A 17,959-nucleotide genomic window follows, 5' to 3' on the forward strand; every position below is an offset into this window, starting at 1 on the left:
GTCAAGAGAGTGCACACGCCCGAGAGCACGCACATGTGCTACAAACTAAGAGAAACAACAGCATGCTTTAATACTGATGAGAATAATCCAGCGGCGTGCAAGTGAGGAGGGGGCCTGCTGATGCAGAAGAACCAACGGGGAGTGGCTGAAGCAATGTCTGCGTGAGAAAGAGGACCCAGGAGCAGGCAGAAGTGGAGGCACAGCTTTGTGCAGGGCTACACTGGCAAACACAAGAGTCTTTCCCTCACCTTTGACTCGCCCTTTCTTTCCATTACTTCACAGGAGCCTTGCTCAATGGCTTCTCGGTTCCACACTCTGAGGCTCTGTTATAATCTGAGTTGTCATGAGAAGTCCCGCTATTTCCTCAGTGTTCAATCCTTTGGACCAGAATCCCTGGCAAACGTCTATGGACCAAGAAGACATCGCATCTTAATAATACCACTACGTGCCATTTGTGTGAAAAAAGGAAAAGGTAACTAAGACAGTAACAGAGGACGGGTTTGTGTCTGCGTTCCTCCATCGGACTCTCTTCTGCTACCCACGTAAGGAATACCTACTGAGCGCTGACTGTGTGCCAGGGCATGTGGCAGGGGGCACAGCTGATGGACGCGAGCCCACTGTGTCATGGAGGAAGGGAGCTAACACAAGAAAAACAGCAGATTCGGACTGAAGAAAGTGCTGGGAGAGAAGTAACACAGGATGATGTGACGGAAAATTCCCCTTTCTGGGAGAAAGACAACGAGCTGTGACCTGAAGAGGGTGGTAATCAAGGACATGTACACCAAGCACAGGGGGTACCAGTGCAAGGTTTTCAGGCAGAAACAAGTCTGACTTGTTTGAGAAACAGAGGCGAGGCGACTGGGCGTGGAGGGCAGGGGATGGTGTGACCAGCCCAGGTGGGAGAGGGAGGGGACCGGATCAGCAGAGCTTTTTAAACCAGGACAGAGATGGGATTTATTGTAAACACACCCACACTGGGAAGCCATTGAAAGGAACTAAGCGGAGAAACAACAATCTGTTCCCACAAGACGATGTTTTTTGTGTTTCTTCTAGAAATTAGCATTCTTTCGTGTAATAACATACATGGTTCAAACTGAAAACTCGAAGCACTACCAATCAGATGGAACCACTGAAATCCCGAAGACCGCGTCAGGACGTGCTCTGAAGAGACGGACGGTGTAACAACTCCTGCAATCGTGTGACAGATGCAACAAGAAAGGAGGGAAGGACTCTCCCCCAGGGGCTCCCCAGGAGGGGCTATTTACACGAAATGGCGATGCTGGCAGACAAGGAAAGGCAGGGTGTCCTGTGCACCTCTTGCAGCTGAGAGGACAGGACCTGCGGGCGATGAGAGAGGGTGTGGGAAGGGCCAGGAAGGAATTAGGCAAACCCAGAAGGGACTTTATCAGAGCACTGACCTCGCTGGATTTCATTCAGAGCAGTCTCTCCCAGGGAGGCCTTTCCAAAGGCCACTTAACCTCCTCACACAAGCCTAACTCGTCTGTAAACACTCTCTTTCTTAAACTAATCCACACTGATTCTTAAGGCAATGCAGGTGCCAGATGTGTCAGGAACAAACTAAGGCCCTGAAGACTTTCCAGGACTCACTTTACTTAAAAATTTCCCTCTGAGAAACTGGAATGGGCTTTTCCTTCACCTTCTAGAACACAACACAATAAAATGACTCAAGTTAGTTACCGAACCTCCTAAGCCACATTTTTCTTACCTTTCCAAAGGAGAATACCATGACCACCAACCTGAGCGGTCTGTTTTGAGGATTAAAAGCACAAATGCAGGGAGGGTTTTATGCTCAAAAAGCAGTTAGCACACTATCTCGCCGCACAGACTGAATGTCAGTCAATGTTCAGAAGTGACTGCTGTCACTTTTACCATTAGCCCACTGGAGATTTCCACACGCAGAGGGAGTACGAATGATATTTATTTAACACTTGCTGAAGACAGAGAGAGGGGAAAGCAGGCCGGACATATTCTGTGTCCTGGCCAATTTTTGACATGGCTGTGCAAGGCTCAGTGAACAGCTGGTCAACGACAAGCAACAGCAGGCCCTGAGAGAAACAGGTAGAAACTGACACATGCAAAGCCTTCATGACAGAAGAGCAACAGGCTGCCACCCCAGCGAGCCAGGCACAGAAGACCCTGACGGAGCCCAGAAGCAGTTAATGACGCCCTCGCCCTCCTCCTCACGTCCACTCTGCTTCCAGGTGCCCCCAAGCATCAGTACCAGTTCAGTGCCAGTTCTGGACACGATGAACCCACGGGTCGGATTAGAGACACAATCCTACAGCTGTAAGAAAATTACCTCCTGCCATCATCCAGGAGATGTCAGCTCTCAGTAACCAAAGGTCACTTAGCAACAGGCTACACAGGCCAAAGGCTGCTCACCCAGTGTGAACTGAGTTCCACATCTTCAACTCACTCTTTGGTCCCCACGCAGGACTTAGGAAAAGAGACAAGCAGCCAGTTAATAAATACATGTAAGTGGATGTTCCCAAGACAACCCAGTTCAATGGTAATAGGGAAAAAAGGAAATTTATTAAGACGTAGAGAATGGCTTTGAGCCCGGCTATTTTGAATCGCTGTTTAGTCTGCGGCTACCTCAGGCCCCTTTTCTAAGTGCTTTGAAATGGACTAGCACTGACAACTAGGGCTAATTTTAGGATAAATGAGGTATTACTTGCTGCAGCTGCACTTTTAAGAGAATTTATATACTAAAGGGGCTGAGAAACGTCGCCCTGTGTTTCCCCTTCTGACAAAAATACACACCAAATAACTCAGGAGACGAAGTGGGTAGTCACCCCAGTTTCTCAGCTACTAAAGAGAGCCGAGACCTGGGGAAACACTCCCTAGTGTGTGAGCCCTTGTGAGGGGTCACAGCACCAGAATGACTACCATGGGCACTTCGGGATCCACACCAAAAAGTAAAAAGTGTATATATATATAGCCTTTCATCCAACAATCCCACCTGTAAGGATTTACCTAGGACATAATCACAGGTAAGACATTAAACCACAAAATGTGCAAGAAGAGAGGAATGGTTACATATATTATGATATATCTATATAACAAGGAGGCAGCCAGGAAAATTACTATTTACTGAAATGGAATGACGCCTTCCACATATGAGGGGGTCGGGGGCAGATTGTAAAACAGCACGTGTAGTATTTTACCATTTATGTAAAACAAATCCATGCATGAGGGTGGATGCACAGAGAGCTGTGTGGAGAACGTTCATCAAAACGTCCATGGTGGTCAGCTCTGGGCAGTGGAATTCTGGGCAGCTTTGATTTTCCTCTTTGTACTTTTCCACAATGTCCAATTCCTTATAATAATTGTGTATTCTTTTCCCCCAAAAAAATAAAGTTGTATTTTTAAAAGCTCCAGAGATGATAACCCATTATGCATAGAACATCTTTCCTGAAAAACTATACTTCAAGTGAATATTTGTATTTTGAACTGTTTTTGTTCACTGGCCAACATTAAATAAATATTGGACCTACCCAATAACAAAAAATAATTATAACAATTTATAAGAAAACTTTAACCTAATCAAAATATTGACATACTTTTCCAAGTGTTTTCACACACATTATTCTTCAGGATTGTTCAAAAACCTGAAGTAGATGCAGATGATGGAATATTCCCCATTTAAGAACAAAAAAAAAATGATTTAGAGAATTTACTTGACCTGCCGAGGTCACCTCAACAACAGGTCTAGGACTGGATCTACCTTTCCTTATCACCATCCAATGCCTTCCCACGGATGTCTAGTGGGACCAGGGTTATTCAGCCTTCATTATATTAAAAGTACTTATTGGTTAACTTCTGTGGTTTTGGAGGACTTTTAGAATAATAGACACCCGCATTAAGTAGAAAGGAGGGTTATTTATTCCTTGATTTACCCATGCTGGCCTGTATAATCTGTTCCCCCTTCCTTATTTAGAATTTCCATCCACCTTAAAGATAAACAATAAGCAAAAATTAATCTTAAGTGGTTTCTTTTTTGTCTGTTTCGAAACAAAGTAGCCTCATAAGTACTCTTGGAACCTCTTCTCAAAAGTAGCAAAAATTTCCCAAAAAAAAAAAAAATTTGTAGAAATATATAAAAGAGGTCCTGCCCACAGGCTCACATTCCCAGGGTGGCCTTGTGAGATGTGGCTGTGCCACCTGTTTACCCAAGATGCCTGAGCCACCTCTACCATCAAGGATCCCTCTATATTCTCCTACGGATTTCACATTTTCTCAGTTTTATTTACCAAACTACGTATGTTAAATAATAATTAATAATGTTCCCAGTTTACATTCATCCAAGACATATTTCCAACTGCAACTTTTTAATAGTATGAGATTTGGAACATTATCAAACATCCTTGAAAAAAGCAAATGCATTTAGGATTTTAGCCCTAAATATGGCAACCCGTCAAGAGTAAAGATACACGGTCCTCTGTGTTTTTCAGAATTAAGGACACTGAGTCTCAAGTACCCACACTCTCTTCCCAGATCCCCAGGGCAGTCAGGTCTCCCAGGCTCAGAACCACAGGTCTCTGCAAAGTAGGCAGCCATGTTCAAGGAAAATAACAAGAAGTATGTCCCTACAACAAAACTTCCTATAAAGAACACTGCCTAAGACTCTAAAAGTGAAAGTGAGTCAGGAGTTAACAGCTTTGGGAGGCAGAATGCTGTTAAAGAGCATCCAAGACAGATCCAGAGCGTCGGAACCCCGGGATCACAGGAAATGTTCTACAGAAACAGGTTTCCATTCTGATCATGTAAAGCAGCGGGGCAACTCGACACAAAGGCATTCTGATTCATAGCATTTTTCAGGAAGATTATCTATTTCAAGACTTAAACATCTACTGACTTGAACTGAAAGCAAGTTAAGGTAACGGTCATCAATTATGTGATACTTCCTTCTTGCCTTCTACATTTTCCCATTTTACAGCTCTTCTAAAAACTGAATCAATGCTGCTGCCTGAATCACAGAAAGGGAAAAGCAAACCGGGTTTCTTCCTGACCCCAAACATCTACATTTTCATTTCAAATGACTGCACCTCAAAGTTCTATAATCATTAACCCTACTAAAAATATAATCAGATATGATAAGACTCAACTGCCAAAACATAAATTAAAAAACTAGGACTCAGGATTGAAAAACAAAAAAAAATCTAGCTCAAAATATATAGGCAACAAGGCTCATAATCTTGTAGGTCAGTATCAGATAGTAACTAAACACCTGGTTCTATTTAGCTTGCCATTAATAACAAGCCAGCCTTCCCTCTCAGGTGTCAAACCTCCTCTTGAACAACAAAACAGCTTAATAAGGCTATTATTTCAGGAGACAGAGCTCATTGCACAACTCAGAACCTTCACCTGTGTTGAGTGGAAGGCTATAATTTTTACAACACTCTCCTATTTCAACATCACCTGCCAGATTTACACCTTTACCTAAAATCTCATATTAGCACTCAGCTACACAGGATGCTATAGAAAGAAAGCCACCACCCTACCTGACCCCACACTAGTGTAGGAGTTTGCTTTTACTGCGTACAGACGATACGGCTGCTATCGTGTTACGTGTTTAACCAGCATTATTTTATTATAATAACCCCGTGAAGTAGGCACTATTATCATCCTCCCATTTTACCTTAAATAGGGCATCTGAGGCCTAGCGAGTGTCAGTGGCAGACCAGGACCCCCTTCCACGCATCACAGTATACATTCTCTGCACATGAATGCCGAAGTGCATGTAAATCTATGATATTCTGGAAGAAGCCATAAAAAATCATGCTGTCCATATGGATGGGTGAATTCCTAGTATAAGGAGACCTAGCCCACAGTAACTGAAGGTTCACTTTGGAGACAGGAAGCCCCCTCCCCCCAAAAAAGTACATACTTAGGTAAATTAGGGAAAGTAGACTATTGTTTAGCTGCCATGCAAAGGCTGCATGAATTTCCGGAGCTTTGGCAAGGGAGGAAGAGAGATCTTCAGGGCTCCCTTCTGTTTCAAAAGTAGGGATGAGACAAACAGCGACGTCTAAGACAGTCACGGAAACAGGAGGGACCCGGGAAGAAGGAAAAGCCCTGACGCCCTGGCGGAGCGTCCTGCAGCAGCTCTCTCAACGAGAAAGTCTGTGTTTGTTTAAGTTGCAGGCAGCCGCCTGCAGGGAATCCTGGATGGCCCTGCTCGGGGCGGGAAGCCAAAGACCAGGATACCACGTTAAGCAGAGATGCTCCCGGAAAGTAAAACGGCAAATAGAAAACACGTCCCAAAAGAGAAGGCTGGTCCCGTTGCTGACCAGCTAGAACAAGACATTGGCAAGCCTCCTCCTCACTACATGCTGTCATCCTTCCAGTCGGTCAGTTTCAAAGTGGCAGCCACTTTCCTCTTCTGCCTTAACCGAGCAGGTCTCGTCCTTCAAACTCCTGCCACAGCTGACTTCAGGTTCTACTGACCCAAGTCGACAACCAATGCCTCACACTGCCCTCTGGGTCCACTCCCGACTGCTGAACTAGACTCCAGTTGGACTCACAGCTTTCTGTCTTATTCCTGCTTCCTCTAACGGAAGCTTCTGCAAATAGAAATGATGTCTCTTCCTCTCGAGTTCCAGTCTTCACTACAAGATACTGGATGGACTGATCAAAAGGAAGGGCGTGAACACCAGGGAGCAGAGAGGCCCCAAACTCAAGTCTCAGGTAGGCTGTTCTAGGAGCACTTAACCAAGTGCCAAGTGAGAAAAGTAAAGTATACAGGAGCCACTGTAAACTTTTTATTTCTCATTATAAATAGTAGTTTTTAGTTATCTCGCTATGTTATCAAATATTAATGATGAACTCATTTCATCTCATCTTATGTGAGAGGCATTCTCCCCAAGCTACTTTCAAAGAAAGTATTGAAAACTGAGAATGAAGGAAACTGTCGTCAGCGAATTTACCCACTGAACAGCTTGTTCCCATCTCTTCCAGTTTTACTCAGAACACTGCAATTCCCCCTTTTCTGCCTCATAAGAATGAAATGTAAAAGTACATAGTTTACGGTAAAGTTTAATCATCTTCTCTTCCTTATTATCTCTTTCTGAAAAATTTACCCTTAAAAGTTATGCAAAATACATTTTAGGACAGTGATTCTCGACTAGGAGTGATTTTTTTCCCAAAGGGGACATTGGCAATATCTGGAGACATTTTGGGTTGTCACAACCGGGCGGAAGGGTGCTGCTGACATCTGGTGGGGGGAGGCCAGAGAGGCCTCCTGTAGAACACAATGCATAGGGCAGAACCCACAGAAAAGGAAAAATGCTTCCTAAGAGAATGTGTCCTGTTGTTCCTTTTTTTTTTTTTTTTTAAATTGGCACCTGAGCTAACAACTGCTGCCAATCTTTTTTTCTTCTTCTTTTTCTTCTCCCCAAAGCCCTCCAGTACATAGCTGTATATTCTAGTTGTGAGTGCCTCCGGTTGTCCCTATTGTTCTTTTATAAATGCTATTCTTTTTTATAGACACAAATAAAGCACACACTGGAGCTTAAAACTCCAGAATCACACACAGTATAGGAGGGGGGAAGGAACAGCTGCACTCAGATATTTGGTGTCAATTAGACCTGATGTTATGATGCAGGGTTGTTGGTTCAAGAAACTGTAACAGCAAATAAGTTCAGCAGAAGAGACGGATCAGAGCTGACTCCCTACCATAAACCACTCCTAACTAAATCAGAACACTATCTTCTGGCACTCCACCAAATGACAATTTCACAGTAAAGTAGCTTACTAATAAGCATCAACTTCAACTTTTTAAAAAAGTTAAAAAAAAAATTCTCTGCAAAACAAAAGTCCTTGAATGTAAATTGTGACCCAGCTAAGACCAGGCCTCTATTTTCATTTTCCCCTCAAACTATGTAAAGAATTCCCATCACCAAACATTCTCATTTATTGTCCAGTGGATGAAGGAGGGTTAAGTGTTGTATTAAGATTTATGATTCAAACTCCCCCAGAGGGATCAAACACATCCCGAGACAGCAAAGAAAAGCCCCTAGAACTGCAAAAGTTATAACCTAATGCAAAGAATCTCATCAAAGGAATGTTTTCCTTTAAGCAAAGCAAAGTTATTTTGCAACTTCCAAAGCTGTTTAAGGATCCAGACCCACTGGCAGTTTTTACTACTCCATCTATCCGTCTTCTCTCCTACTTCATCTACGCCTCACGCCCCTCGGGGTTGATTTTCAGTCCCAAGAAGGCGGCACCTGCCCTGGTGGCACCGTCGTTATTGGATGGAGTTAACCATCACCGTGCTCCTTCCTTCCAGGCGAACAGCGGGTGGGCGCCCGGTGCCGGGGACAGCGCGTTTGCATCACACCTCAACCTCCGAACTCAGTCCCTTCTGAGAGTGATCCCATAGCTCGGGTGGGTGATCTCCAACCGGCTCCTATTAGGAATCCACTCCCGGAATAACAGAAGAGGGACAACCCCTGTCCCAGAGGGAGACCCGGTCTTTGCAAACTCAGGGATAAAGGAGATCTTTCAAAATCCTTCCGTAGCTGCGCCTTCTCCCAGGAGAGCAGCTCCAGACGCGATTTTGCTTCCCACTAACCGCTAGGGAAAGGTCTGCCACACGTCCCCGCAGGGTCTCCTGAGGCCGCTCCTGGCGTACCGGCACGCTGCGGGCTGCAAAAGTGGCTCACCCGGCCGCTAGGCTGGCCGACGCGCCTCGGGCCGCTCCCAGGTGTGTACACACTGGTGTGCAGACTCCGGGGGCGCACGCGTGGGAGCGCTTTCAGGCAATACATACACATACACACACACACACACACGGGTGCGAAAACTCAGGTGTTCAGACTCAGGGGGGCGCTCCCAGGTGTGCGTGCACAGGTGTGCAGACTCGGGGCGCACACGCCGGTGTGCCGACACAGGCGTGCAGAAGCAGACTTCTCCCAGTTGTGCAAAGACGGGTGCGCACACAGAGGTGTGCAGACTCAGGAGCGTACATACAGTTGTGCAGACGCAGGGAGCGCTCCCAGGTGTGCAGGGCGGGGCGCGCACGCACGTGTGAGCACACTCAGGTGCGCACACAGAGGCGCGCACGTCAACCCCGCCGTGCTGCGAACGACAGGTCAGGGCAAGGGAGCCCCAAAGCCCGGCCGGCGTCGCGCCTCACCAACTCACCTCATCCAAAAATTTGGTCAAATCGTACACCTTGTGATGCAGGATCAGCCAGGTGCTCTTGCTGTGGTTGTGCTTCTTGATCTCTTCCAGAGTGTAGTACTTCACCGCCTTGTCCGACTGCTCGGCCATTTCGCAACGCGGCGAGCCTCAGGCCCTACAGACAGCAGCCGAGCGGGACAGAGCACACAGGGCGTCTCAGCGAACCCGGCCCGGGACATTCCCCGACTTGGGGCCCGGCGCCGGGGGCAGGGCGGCGGGCGCAGGGGAGGCGGGTGGCCGGCGCAGGGCCTCCGATGATTGGCCAGAATTCGTGTCACTCTAGGGGCCCGCCCTCGGCAGACACCCTCCGCCAGCCCCAGCGCGCCCCGCCCAGCGCGCGGGTGTTAATTGGCTGTAGAGGATGCCCTTCACAGTCCAAGCTGTTGGGGCGGGGCGGGGCTTGCGTCTGCGCAGAACCGGCGGGGCGCGGGGGTGCCCGAGTTCGGTGTGCTTGAGAAGGCCGGGCGTGCTGGGGAGGTGGTTTAAGGTGGGGCCGCCGGGGCCAGTGCAGAGTCTGTGTGTGCTGGGCAGCGACCGCAACATCAAAACCGCGCGATTACCCAACAGGTCGGGTCAGCCAGACCTGGACTTTAGTTTGTAACAAAGTCGTTCCGCTGCGAGTGTCGGGTAAACTGTTAGCGTGACCAGAGACATCAGCGAGCCTCGTGGACGCCCAGCACGCAGCGCCATCCCTTAGCTTCGGTGATACCAGGGCGCCGCCCGGAGCCTAGTGTCTCATTTTGCTTGATAACGCTCCCTCCTTGGCCCCCCAGGTTTGCTCAGTTCTCACAGAAGACGCAAACCCAGGGAAATTACTTGTTCTTTGAAAAGCAAACTCTAATTATTCCCGTATCCTGAAGTGCTCCTCCGCGACTGACCACCGACTAGGCGAGTCCTTGTCTTAGTGTCTTCTCTGTCTTTTCTCGACACGGTATTGTTTAAGGTAAATCCTAAATGATTGACAGCACTTGGCAGAGAGTCTGGAAGAGTACCTACCCGGGTAGGCACTCAGGTTTACAGATGTTTCAGGAAAAAAAACAATGGGGAATTCCTATTAAAAAGTCATCCGATGTTAATTAAGGCCCTTTTCAGCAATGGTAGTTAATTCCAAAATGGACTACGCAGCAGGTACACGTGTAGATCGTCCTCCCAGGGACTCAGCGCGGTTCTTCCACATCAGGTGCTCATGGATGTTAGTCCTCCCCGCCGCCCTGCTCACCTCCTCCATAGGGATGCATGGCCATCGAGAAGAAAACGTTTTTCCAGGCATTCCAAATATTCTAGCCTTTTCATATGATGGAATACACTGATTGATTTTCAAATATTGAACCAGCCTTGCATTTCTGAAATAAACCCTACTTGTTTATGGTGTGTAATTCTTTTTACGTATTGCTGAATTATATTTTAGGATTTTTTGTATCTATGCTAGAGATATTGGCGTGTAGTTTTTTTTTTTTTTTTTTTTTTTTTTTATGCCTTGTAGTTGCCTGGTTTGGGTATCAGAGTAATACTGGCTTCATAGACTGAATTGGGAAGTGTTCCTTTTTATTTTAATTTTCTGGAAGAGATTGTGTAGAATTGCTGTTGTTCTTTAAAAGTTTGGTAGAATTCTCCAGGGAAGCCATAGAAAAAATTCTTTTTCCAGAAGTTTTAAACTATGAATTCAATATCCTTTAACAGTTATACGACTTTTCGAATTATCTGTTTCATGCTGAGTGAGTTGTGACAGTTTGTACTCTTCAAGGAATTGGTCCTTTTCATCTAAATTGTCAAATCTGTGTGTGTAGAGTTGTTCCCAGGAGCCCCTTATTATCCTTTGCTGTCTGCAGGGTCTGTGGTGATACCCTCTGTTCACTTCCTGATATTAGGAATTTGTCACTTCTCTCACTTTTTTTTTCAGCCTTGCTAGAGGTGTGCCTGTTTTATTGATCTTTTCCAAGAGCCAGCTTTTTGTCTCTGATTTTCTCTATTTGTCTTTTTTGGAATGTCATTGATTTCTGCTCTTTATTAGTTCCTTCTACTTGCTTTGGGTTTATTTTCTCTTTTCTTCTCATTTCTTGAGGTGGGAGTTTACTGTATTGATTTGAGATATTTCCTCTTTTCAAATGTACGCATTTAGTGTTAAATCTTTCCTATACATTTTAAAAATAGTAAACCAGATTATATTATTTCCCTAACAGTTCCCAGGACTGCTGAATCTCCCATGACTCCTAGCAGTGCACTGAGTCTCTGGAGTGCGTGGCCACCTCTATAATCCAATGTCAAGACTGTTTCAGATTTCAGTCCCAGTTCCAAATAACTCCAGAAGTGGTTAAAAACTAAACTTTGAGGCCAGCAACCTGGATCCTATCCCTGGCTTAGTGACTTGCCAGATGCACGACTATGAACTAGTCAGTTAGCTGTTCTAAGCCACTGCTTCTGAGATGCTTAGCACAGGGTCTGGCGCATAGAAAGCAGTAATAGATTTTAGCTGGAGCTATTATTATTATTATTCAACGAGACTTCCTTGTTCCGAAACACAGGTATGAGGAACCTATCCCATCTGCCAGGTGCTCCAAGGTGAGACAAATCTAGAAACAAACCAGAGAAATTAAAGGAACACAAGTATTTACAAACTCCTCCTGACTTCCCCTCCAGCAAAGAAATTTTTATAAACATTTAGAAAACCAACTCTACTCCTAAAGTTCCTCGGGTAAAAATATACTGTAAAAAGCGCTCGGTCTTCTCTTCCACAATAGGGCCAAAATAAGCAAACATTATTACATTTTTTATTCCTTTTCTAATTCCTTTTGCCACTCGTGCATAAGACGCACTTGAACAGCTCTTTCCTGCCCACTGGTGAACAGTTATATTTGCCATTCTATAGTTATAACCAGAGAGAGCTGATTCCCTCAACAAATGGCACTTCTACAAAGATGGACTCCAATTCAAATATCTACATGGATAATTTGCACTATATCTATGTCTTTTAAATATCGTGTTAGCATAGGTTAACTTTTCCCTTCCAAAAGTTTCCCTGTTAGCAATAATTTTCAAAATTTTTATTCATTTTAAAATAAAGCATTTATGACTTGAAGTTTTTTTTACCCATGTGTATTTATAACACACCAGAATGCAAGTTGAGAATCTCTGATCAACTGGATTGCAGAGGCACACATGAGGAGCAGAGAGCAATGGATATTATCTGATCATAAAGCTCATTGCTGAGGTGGGGCAATTTTCCTCAGAACTTCAAACAATGACAAGTTAATTATATGTAGGATATCTTATTGTAAATACATTCTTAGGCACATTTTCCTTGTATATCCATCTCTAAGTAGGAGCAGACAAATAAGGGAAGCAAATATTTGATTGTAGGACATGGTTGCAATATTAAATTTATTTTTTAAAGATCTCCTTTTGTCCCCAGGAAAAATAAATAGAGCAAGAGTAAAATGGTATAGACAAGGAAAATTCCAGATATCCTATTTAACTTTGTAAAGGGTTCGGGGTTCTAGATAGTTCCATGAAATACAGTTGGTGGTGTTATCATCAAGTCACCCAAGTCAGAAGCTTGGGAAGCATCCAGGTTATCCTCAAAATTGAAACCATCATGAAGTCCTACAGATTTTTCCTCCTAAACGTCTCAGTAATCAGTGCTCTATTCTTTACCCCTGTACCATTGCCCCAGATCTTCCTTTCATCATTGCCTACCTACCTGCTTATAGTAACTTCCTAACAGGCTCTTCTTGCCTCTAGTCTTGAACTCCTTGGACCCATTTTCCATAGAGGGATGGACCCAAAATTAAAACCTGATGACATCCCTACTTGCCGAAGACCTTCCCATGTCTCCCAATAACTAAAGTTCAAATTTCTTACCAGAGCATCCACGATCATTCAAAATCTGCCTCTCTCTCTAGCGTCATCCTTCGTGTTTTCGACCTCAAACCTTATAGCCTAGCAACAGTGAGCTAGTTTTAGATCTCCAGAGACTCAGCATCCTTTCCTCACTTCCACACCCTTGCTCAAGGCCTCTCCTCTGCCGGAGTACTCTCCCTACCTCCCTTCTCCCACTTCTTTATCCTGGCCAAGGGCTCAGGACCCTTTTTGGCTCAGCTTAGGAGTCAGCTCTGGAGGAGGCAGGTGCTCACCCGCCCCTCTCACTAGTGCCCTCTCAGTGCCCCTTGATTCCCTGATTGTGTCTATCACACACTCACTAAGCCATCAGTCTACATGCCCGTCTGTCTCACTGGACCAAGAGTTCCTCAAGGGCAGGGACAGTCAGTCACATCTGTGTCTGCAGCACCTAGCACAGTGCCTGGCACTCAGCTCACGCTCAATAAATGTTTTTTAATGAATAAGGATATAAATGTGATATAGAGGATGGCGTGTAAGTACTTGGAAAAATCATGATTATACTATAGCCAGACTGAGAAATGTGGATTAGTTTACTTATCTGTCTCTAGCAAGAGTACTAGCCAACTTTTTGAACTTTTCCCAGGACATCTACTAAAGTAAAACTGTTTTATTTCTATCCCAGTCTAGGAAGCAGGGGAAAAGAGAGGCTAAATGTAGCAGCAGCATGACAATAGTTTTAAATGAACAAGTGTGCAGATCTATGACCAGTCCAAGGTGCTTGACGCAGCCACATAAGTGTATAAGTAACATGAACAATGGAGAGGGCAGTGGAGTTCCTGCAAGCTGGGGAGCTGGGAACCCCATGTCAGAAACACAGCTACCTACCTGAATAAAAATAGCATTTAGGGGCAACAGCTGTGGCATAGTGGTTAAGTTTGCGTGCTCAGCTTCTGAGGCCTGGGGTTCATGGGTTTGGATCCCAGGCACAGGCTTACACACCACTCATCAAGCCATGCTGTGGCAGGGTCCCACATACAAAATAGAGGAAGACTGGCATAGATGTTAGCTCAGTGACAATATTCCTCAAGCAAAAAGAGGAGGATTGAGAACAGATGTTAGCTCAGGGCCAATCTTCCTCATCAAAAAAAACCCCCAAAACAAAACATAGCATCTAGGACTTCTATGGTTGACACTAGAAGGAAGTTAGTCTCCAGGTGTGTGGCTGCATCCCCCACATCCTTCTTTCCCTGATTCCCTCCCTGATTACTGATATCACCCCCTGCCTCCCAACACTACCCCACTCTCTTCAGCGCTCGGGAAAAGTGTGGACGAATAGCCCTTTCTTTGCTTTCTTACTTAACACTCACTTGCTAAATGATAGCAAAAATGAATTTTCCACATGTACAATGATCCTAGAGCCTGACAAAGTTTATTCACCTTTAATAAATGAAGCAGCGATGCCAACTCAACAAGTCTGTCTAATTCCCAAATCTCCTTAAGTGATGTGAGGTGCCTACCCAGTGAGGACCCTTTTTAGGGACCTGTCCTTCTGAGTCCAGTCTCCCTGTGTATGTCTGCAGACAGCTGATTACACTCTACCCATAGATACAATCTTAGGCATCCAGACTCTTCAAAGTCCAAGCCAGGGGGCATGCTGAACCCACCCGCACCCCACCTCCGGCTTGTCATCATAGTCCCAGTTTCCTGTCTAAAGATCTTTTCCCCAGGTAATCTTTCTCAGAAATGACCTTCATTTTTATGTCGCACTTGCCTAATCTTTGCATGTCTGGACAGTTTAAACATGATTTAACACAAGGCAACAATCTTAATCTTCATAAAAGAGATACATACAGTCAGACTGATGGGTGGAATCCTTAAGAGGATTCTCCCCCGTCTTGAATGTCTGCAAGTGAAGTAAAGAGAAACATAAGTAACTCATACCCCTGGTAAATTGAATCAGCCTGCCCACAAGCTTCAAAATGTATCTTGTGAGGAAAGCTTTTCCTGGGCTGAAAATTCTGGGTGGCCCGATGACATTGTGTTTTTGGTTAATTAAAAACTATAACGTAGGGGCCGGCCCGAGGCAGAGTGGTTAAGTTCGCATGCTCTGCTTCTGTGGCCCAGGGTTTTGCCTATTCAGATCCTGGACATGGACATGGCATCACTCTAGCCCATGCTGAGACAGCGTCCCACATAGCAAGCCAGAAGGACCTACGTCTAGAACATACAACTATGTACTGGGGGGGCTTTGGGGAGAAGAAGAAAAAAACAAAAAGATTGGCAATAGATGTTAGCTCACGACCAATCTTTAAAAAATATATATATATAATGTAATGTCTTATACATATAAATGGATGTGCATATATGTTTTGAAGCATAGTAATATAAATGAACACCAATGAACCCTTCACTTGACTTAGGGACTGTGGGCTCCTCCCATTACCCCATCCTTCTGCCTCCTCAAAGTCACATTATCCTTAATTGTGTTTATCATTTCCTTGCCTATAAAAAAATAGTTTTGCACATATGGATATATCAGCAAACAATTTATCGTTCAGCTTTTCTTGAAGAACTATTGAACTTTATAAAAATGAGATTATACTGTATAGTCTCCTGGGACTTTTACTCCATTCAAAATTATGTTTTTTAAAATTCATCCATGTTGCCTAGAAAGAAAAACAAAATAAATGAAGAAGAATGCTCTTAGCAGCATTCCTCATAATAATCCCAAACTGGAAGCTAATTGTCCATCGACTTTAGAAAGGATAAACAAATTGAAGTACATACACATAATGTAATACTATCCAGTAATGAAAATAAAATACTGCTACCCTCAACAACACGGATGAATCTCATAATGTTTACAAAAGAAGCCAGACACAAAAAAGTTCGTGTTATGTGATTCCATTAATATAAACTTTCAAAACAAATAAAATCAACTTATGTGTTAGCAGTTGGGACAGTGGTTACCTTGGAGGAAGAGAGTAAACGGCTGGGAGAGGGCACAAGGTGGACTTTGAAGATGCAGGTAATGTTCAGTTTTTAGATCTGGCTGGTGGATATACAAGGATGGTCATTTTTGAAAAATGATCAAACTGTCGATGGTACTTATGATTTGTTCGTTTTAATTTTAAAAGATTCACCCGTGTTGTTGTATATAGCTGTAGTTTATTATTTTTTTCTTTGCTGTATAATATCCAACTATGTAAATATAATTCAGTTTATCTATCTATTCCCCTGTCACTGAACATTTGAGTTTTTGTTTCTGGCAGATATTTATTTGACAAACGATGCTGCTATATATTTCTTGGTGCACATACACAAGAATTTCTTTAAGGGAAGTGTATATGAGGAATAAGGAATTGCTAAGTCTATGTGAATATTCAACTTCAGAAGATTATATCACATTTTCCAATTTACATTCCTACATTCCAGCAGTGTATGAGATATGCTATTCTGCATTGTTACTAAACCTCAGTATTTTGCCAATACTATGGTATCTCACTGTGGTCTTAATTTAGATTTTATAATTAATTAGGAAGCGCACCTTTTCATATGCTTATAGGTCATCCTTTTCCTTTTTTTTTTTTTTTTTTTTTTGCAAAAGGCCTGTTCAGGACTTTGGTGCTTTTTTCTGTAACTGTTTTACTCTAATTGATTTGTAACAGCTCTTTATATAATCTGGATACTAATCATTTGTGGACTATTTTTGTGAAAATTTCTTCTCCCAATTTGTGGCCTGTATTTTCACTTTCTTTACCTAAAAAAAAATTTTTTATTATAGAAAAGTTCAAACATATACAAAAGTAGAGAAGATAGTATAATGCATAAAAGTGCAAATAATACTGTGAACCTTCACTCATTTTCAACAATTATCAAAACATGGCCAATTTTGTTTCCTCTTTATCACCACCCTCATCTCCCACAGGATCATTCTAAAGCAAATCTCAGATACATAATTTTATCCATAAATATTTCAATATATATGTCTACAAGAAAAGGATCGTATAAATATTAAAGTAGTGTTCCCATCTAGAAAACAAATAATTCCTAGTACAATTAAATAGACAGTTTGCAAATTTCTGTTTCATACATAGTTTTTATAGTTTGTTTATTCAAATCAAAATCCAAATAAGGTCCATACGTTTCACCTTTTATCTGAATAGAACTGGACTATTTAGTATTTGGGTGTTTGGTGACTTCGGCATAATTAAAAACTTCAAATATCTTTAATTCTGCCTTGTTAGAATTGTGGAAGCCAGAAGCCATAACCTCAACAGCAGAGACGCTGAGAACAGGAAGTGTTGACTCGTGTGCTTTTCAGAACCAACACCACTTGGCTTTACCTTTATTTAAACAGATAAGGCAGGCTAGTGAATATCTACAATATCCTAAAATTTAGATTGAACCTTTATTTTTCACCTTGTCTTCAGTTTTTCCCCGCTATGTGTATATACCAAGTAGGATAAAGAGCTTTCCTGTAATCTTCAAAGGTTTGTTTTAATACTTCCACTGACTGCTAACATAAAACCCTCAGACCGTACATGCTAAATTCAGGACATTCTATTTGTTACAATGTTTCAGAAGATTGTATTTTGTTCACGTTGTCAACTATGTTTGTCGGAGGAGGCTGATTTTGCTCAGCAACCTTGTGATAATTAATCATTTACTATGATCGCACAGCTGTGGTTATAAGTAACCAAATATGTAGGTTTGGAGCCAACTGGCCACCCTCCGGGCTCGGACCTTTGTCCTCGCCACTCCCTCTCGCTTCGTCTTCCCCCGATACCACGTGGTAGCCCATCCCGTATCCTTCCTGTCCTACTCAAAGGTCACCTCCTGCAGGATGCCTCCTGACCCTGAATCGGCCTCTCCCAACACTCCCTGTCTCCCTGTCCCCCTTTATTTTCCTCCA

General features: G+C 43.6%; 1 protein-coding gene across 1 annotated transcript in view; it reads right to left on the reverse strand.

Annotated features, from left to right (window-relative positions):
• Positions 1-10,452, reverse strand: part of CYB5A (cytochrome b5 type A) — a 35,442-nt gene extending 24,990 nt beyond the window's left edge. Inside the window, exon 1 of the mRNA XM_008536535.2 lies at positions 9,169-10,452. Coding sequence (XP_008534757.1) covers positions 9,169-9,297 — 129 coding nt within the window. The 5' untranslated portion in view covers positions 9,298-10,452. The remainder of the gene's footprint in view (positions 1-9,168) is intronic.
• Between the last annotated feature and the right edge of the window lie 7,507 nt (positions 10,453-17,959).

This window comes from Equus przewalskii, chromosome 7 (assembly GCF_037783145.1).
Source record: "Equus przewalskii isolate Varuska chromosome 7, EquPr2, whole genome shotgun sequence".
NCBI lineage: Eukaryota > Metazoa > Chordata > Mammalia > Perissodactyla > Equidae > Equus > Equus przewalskii.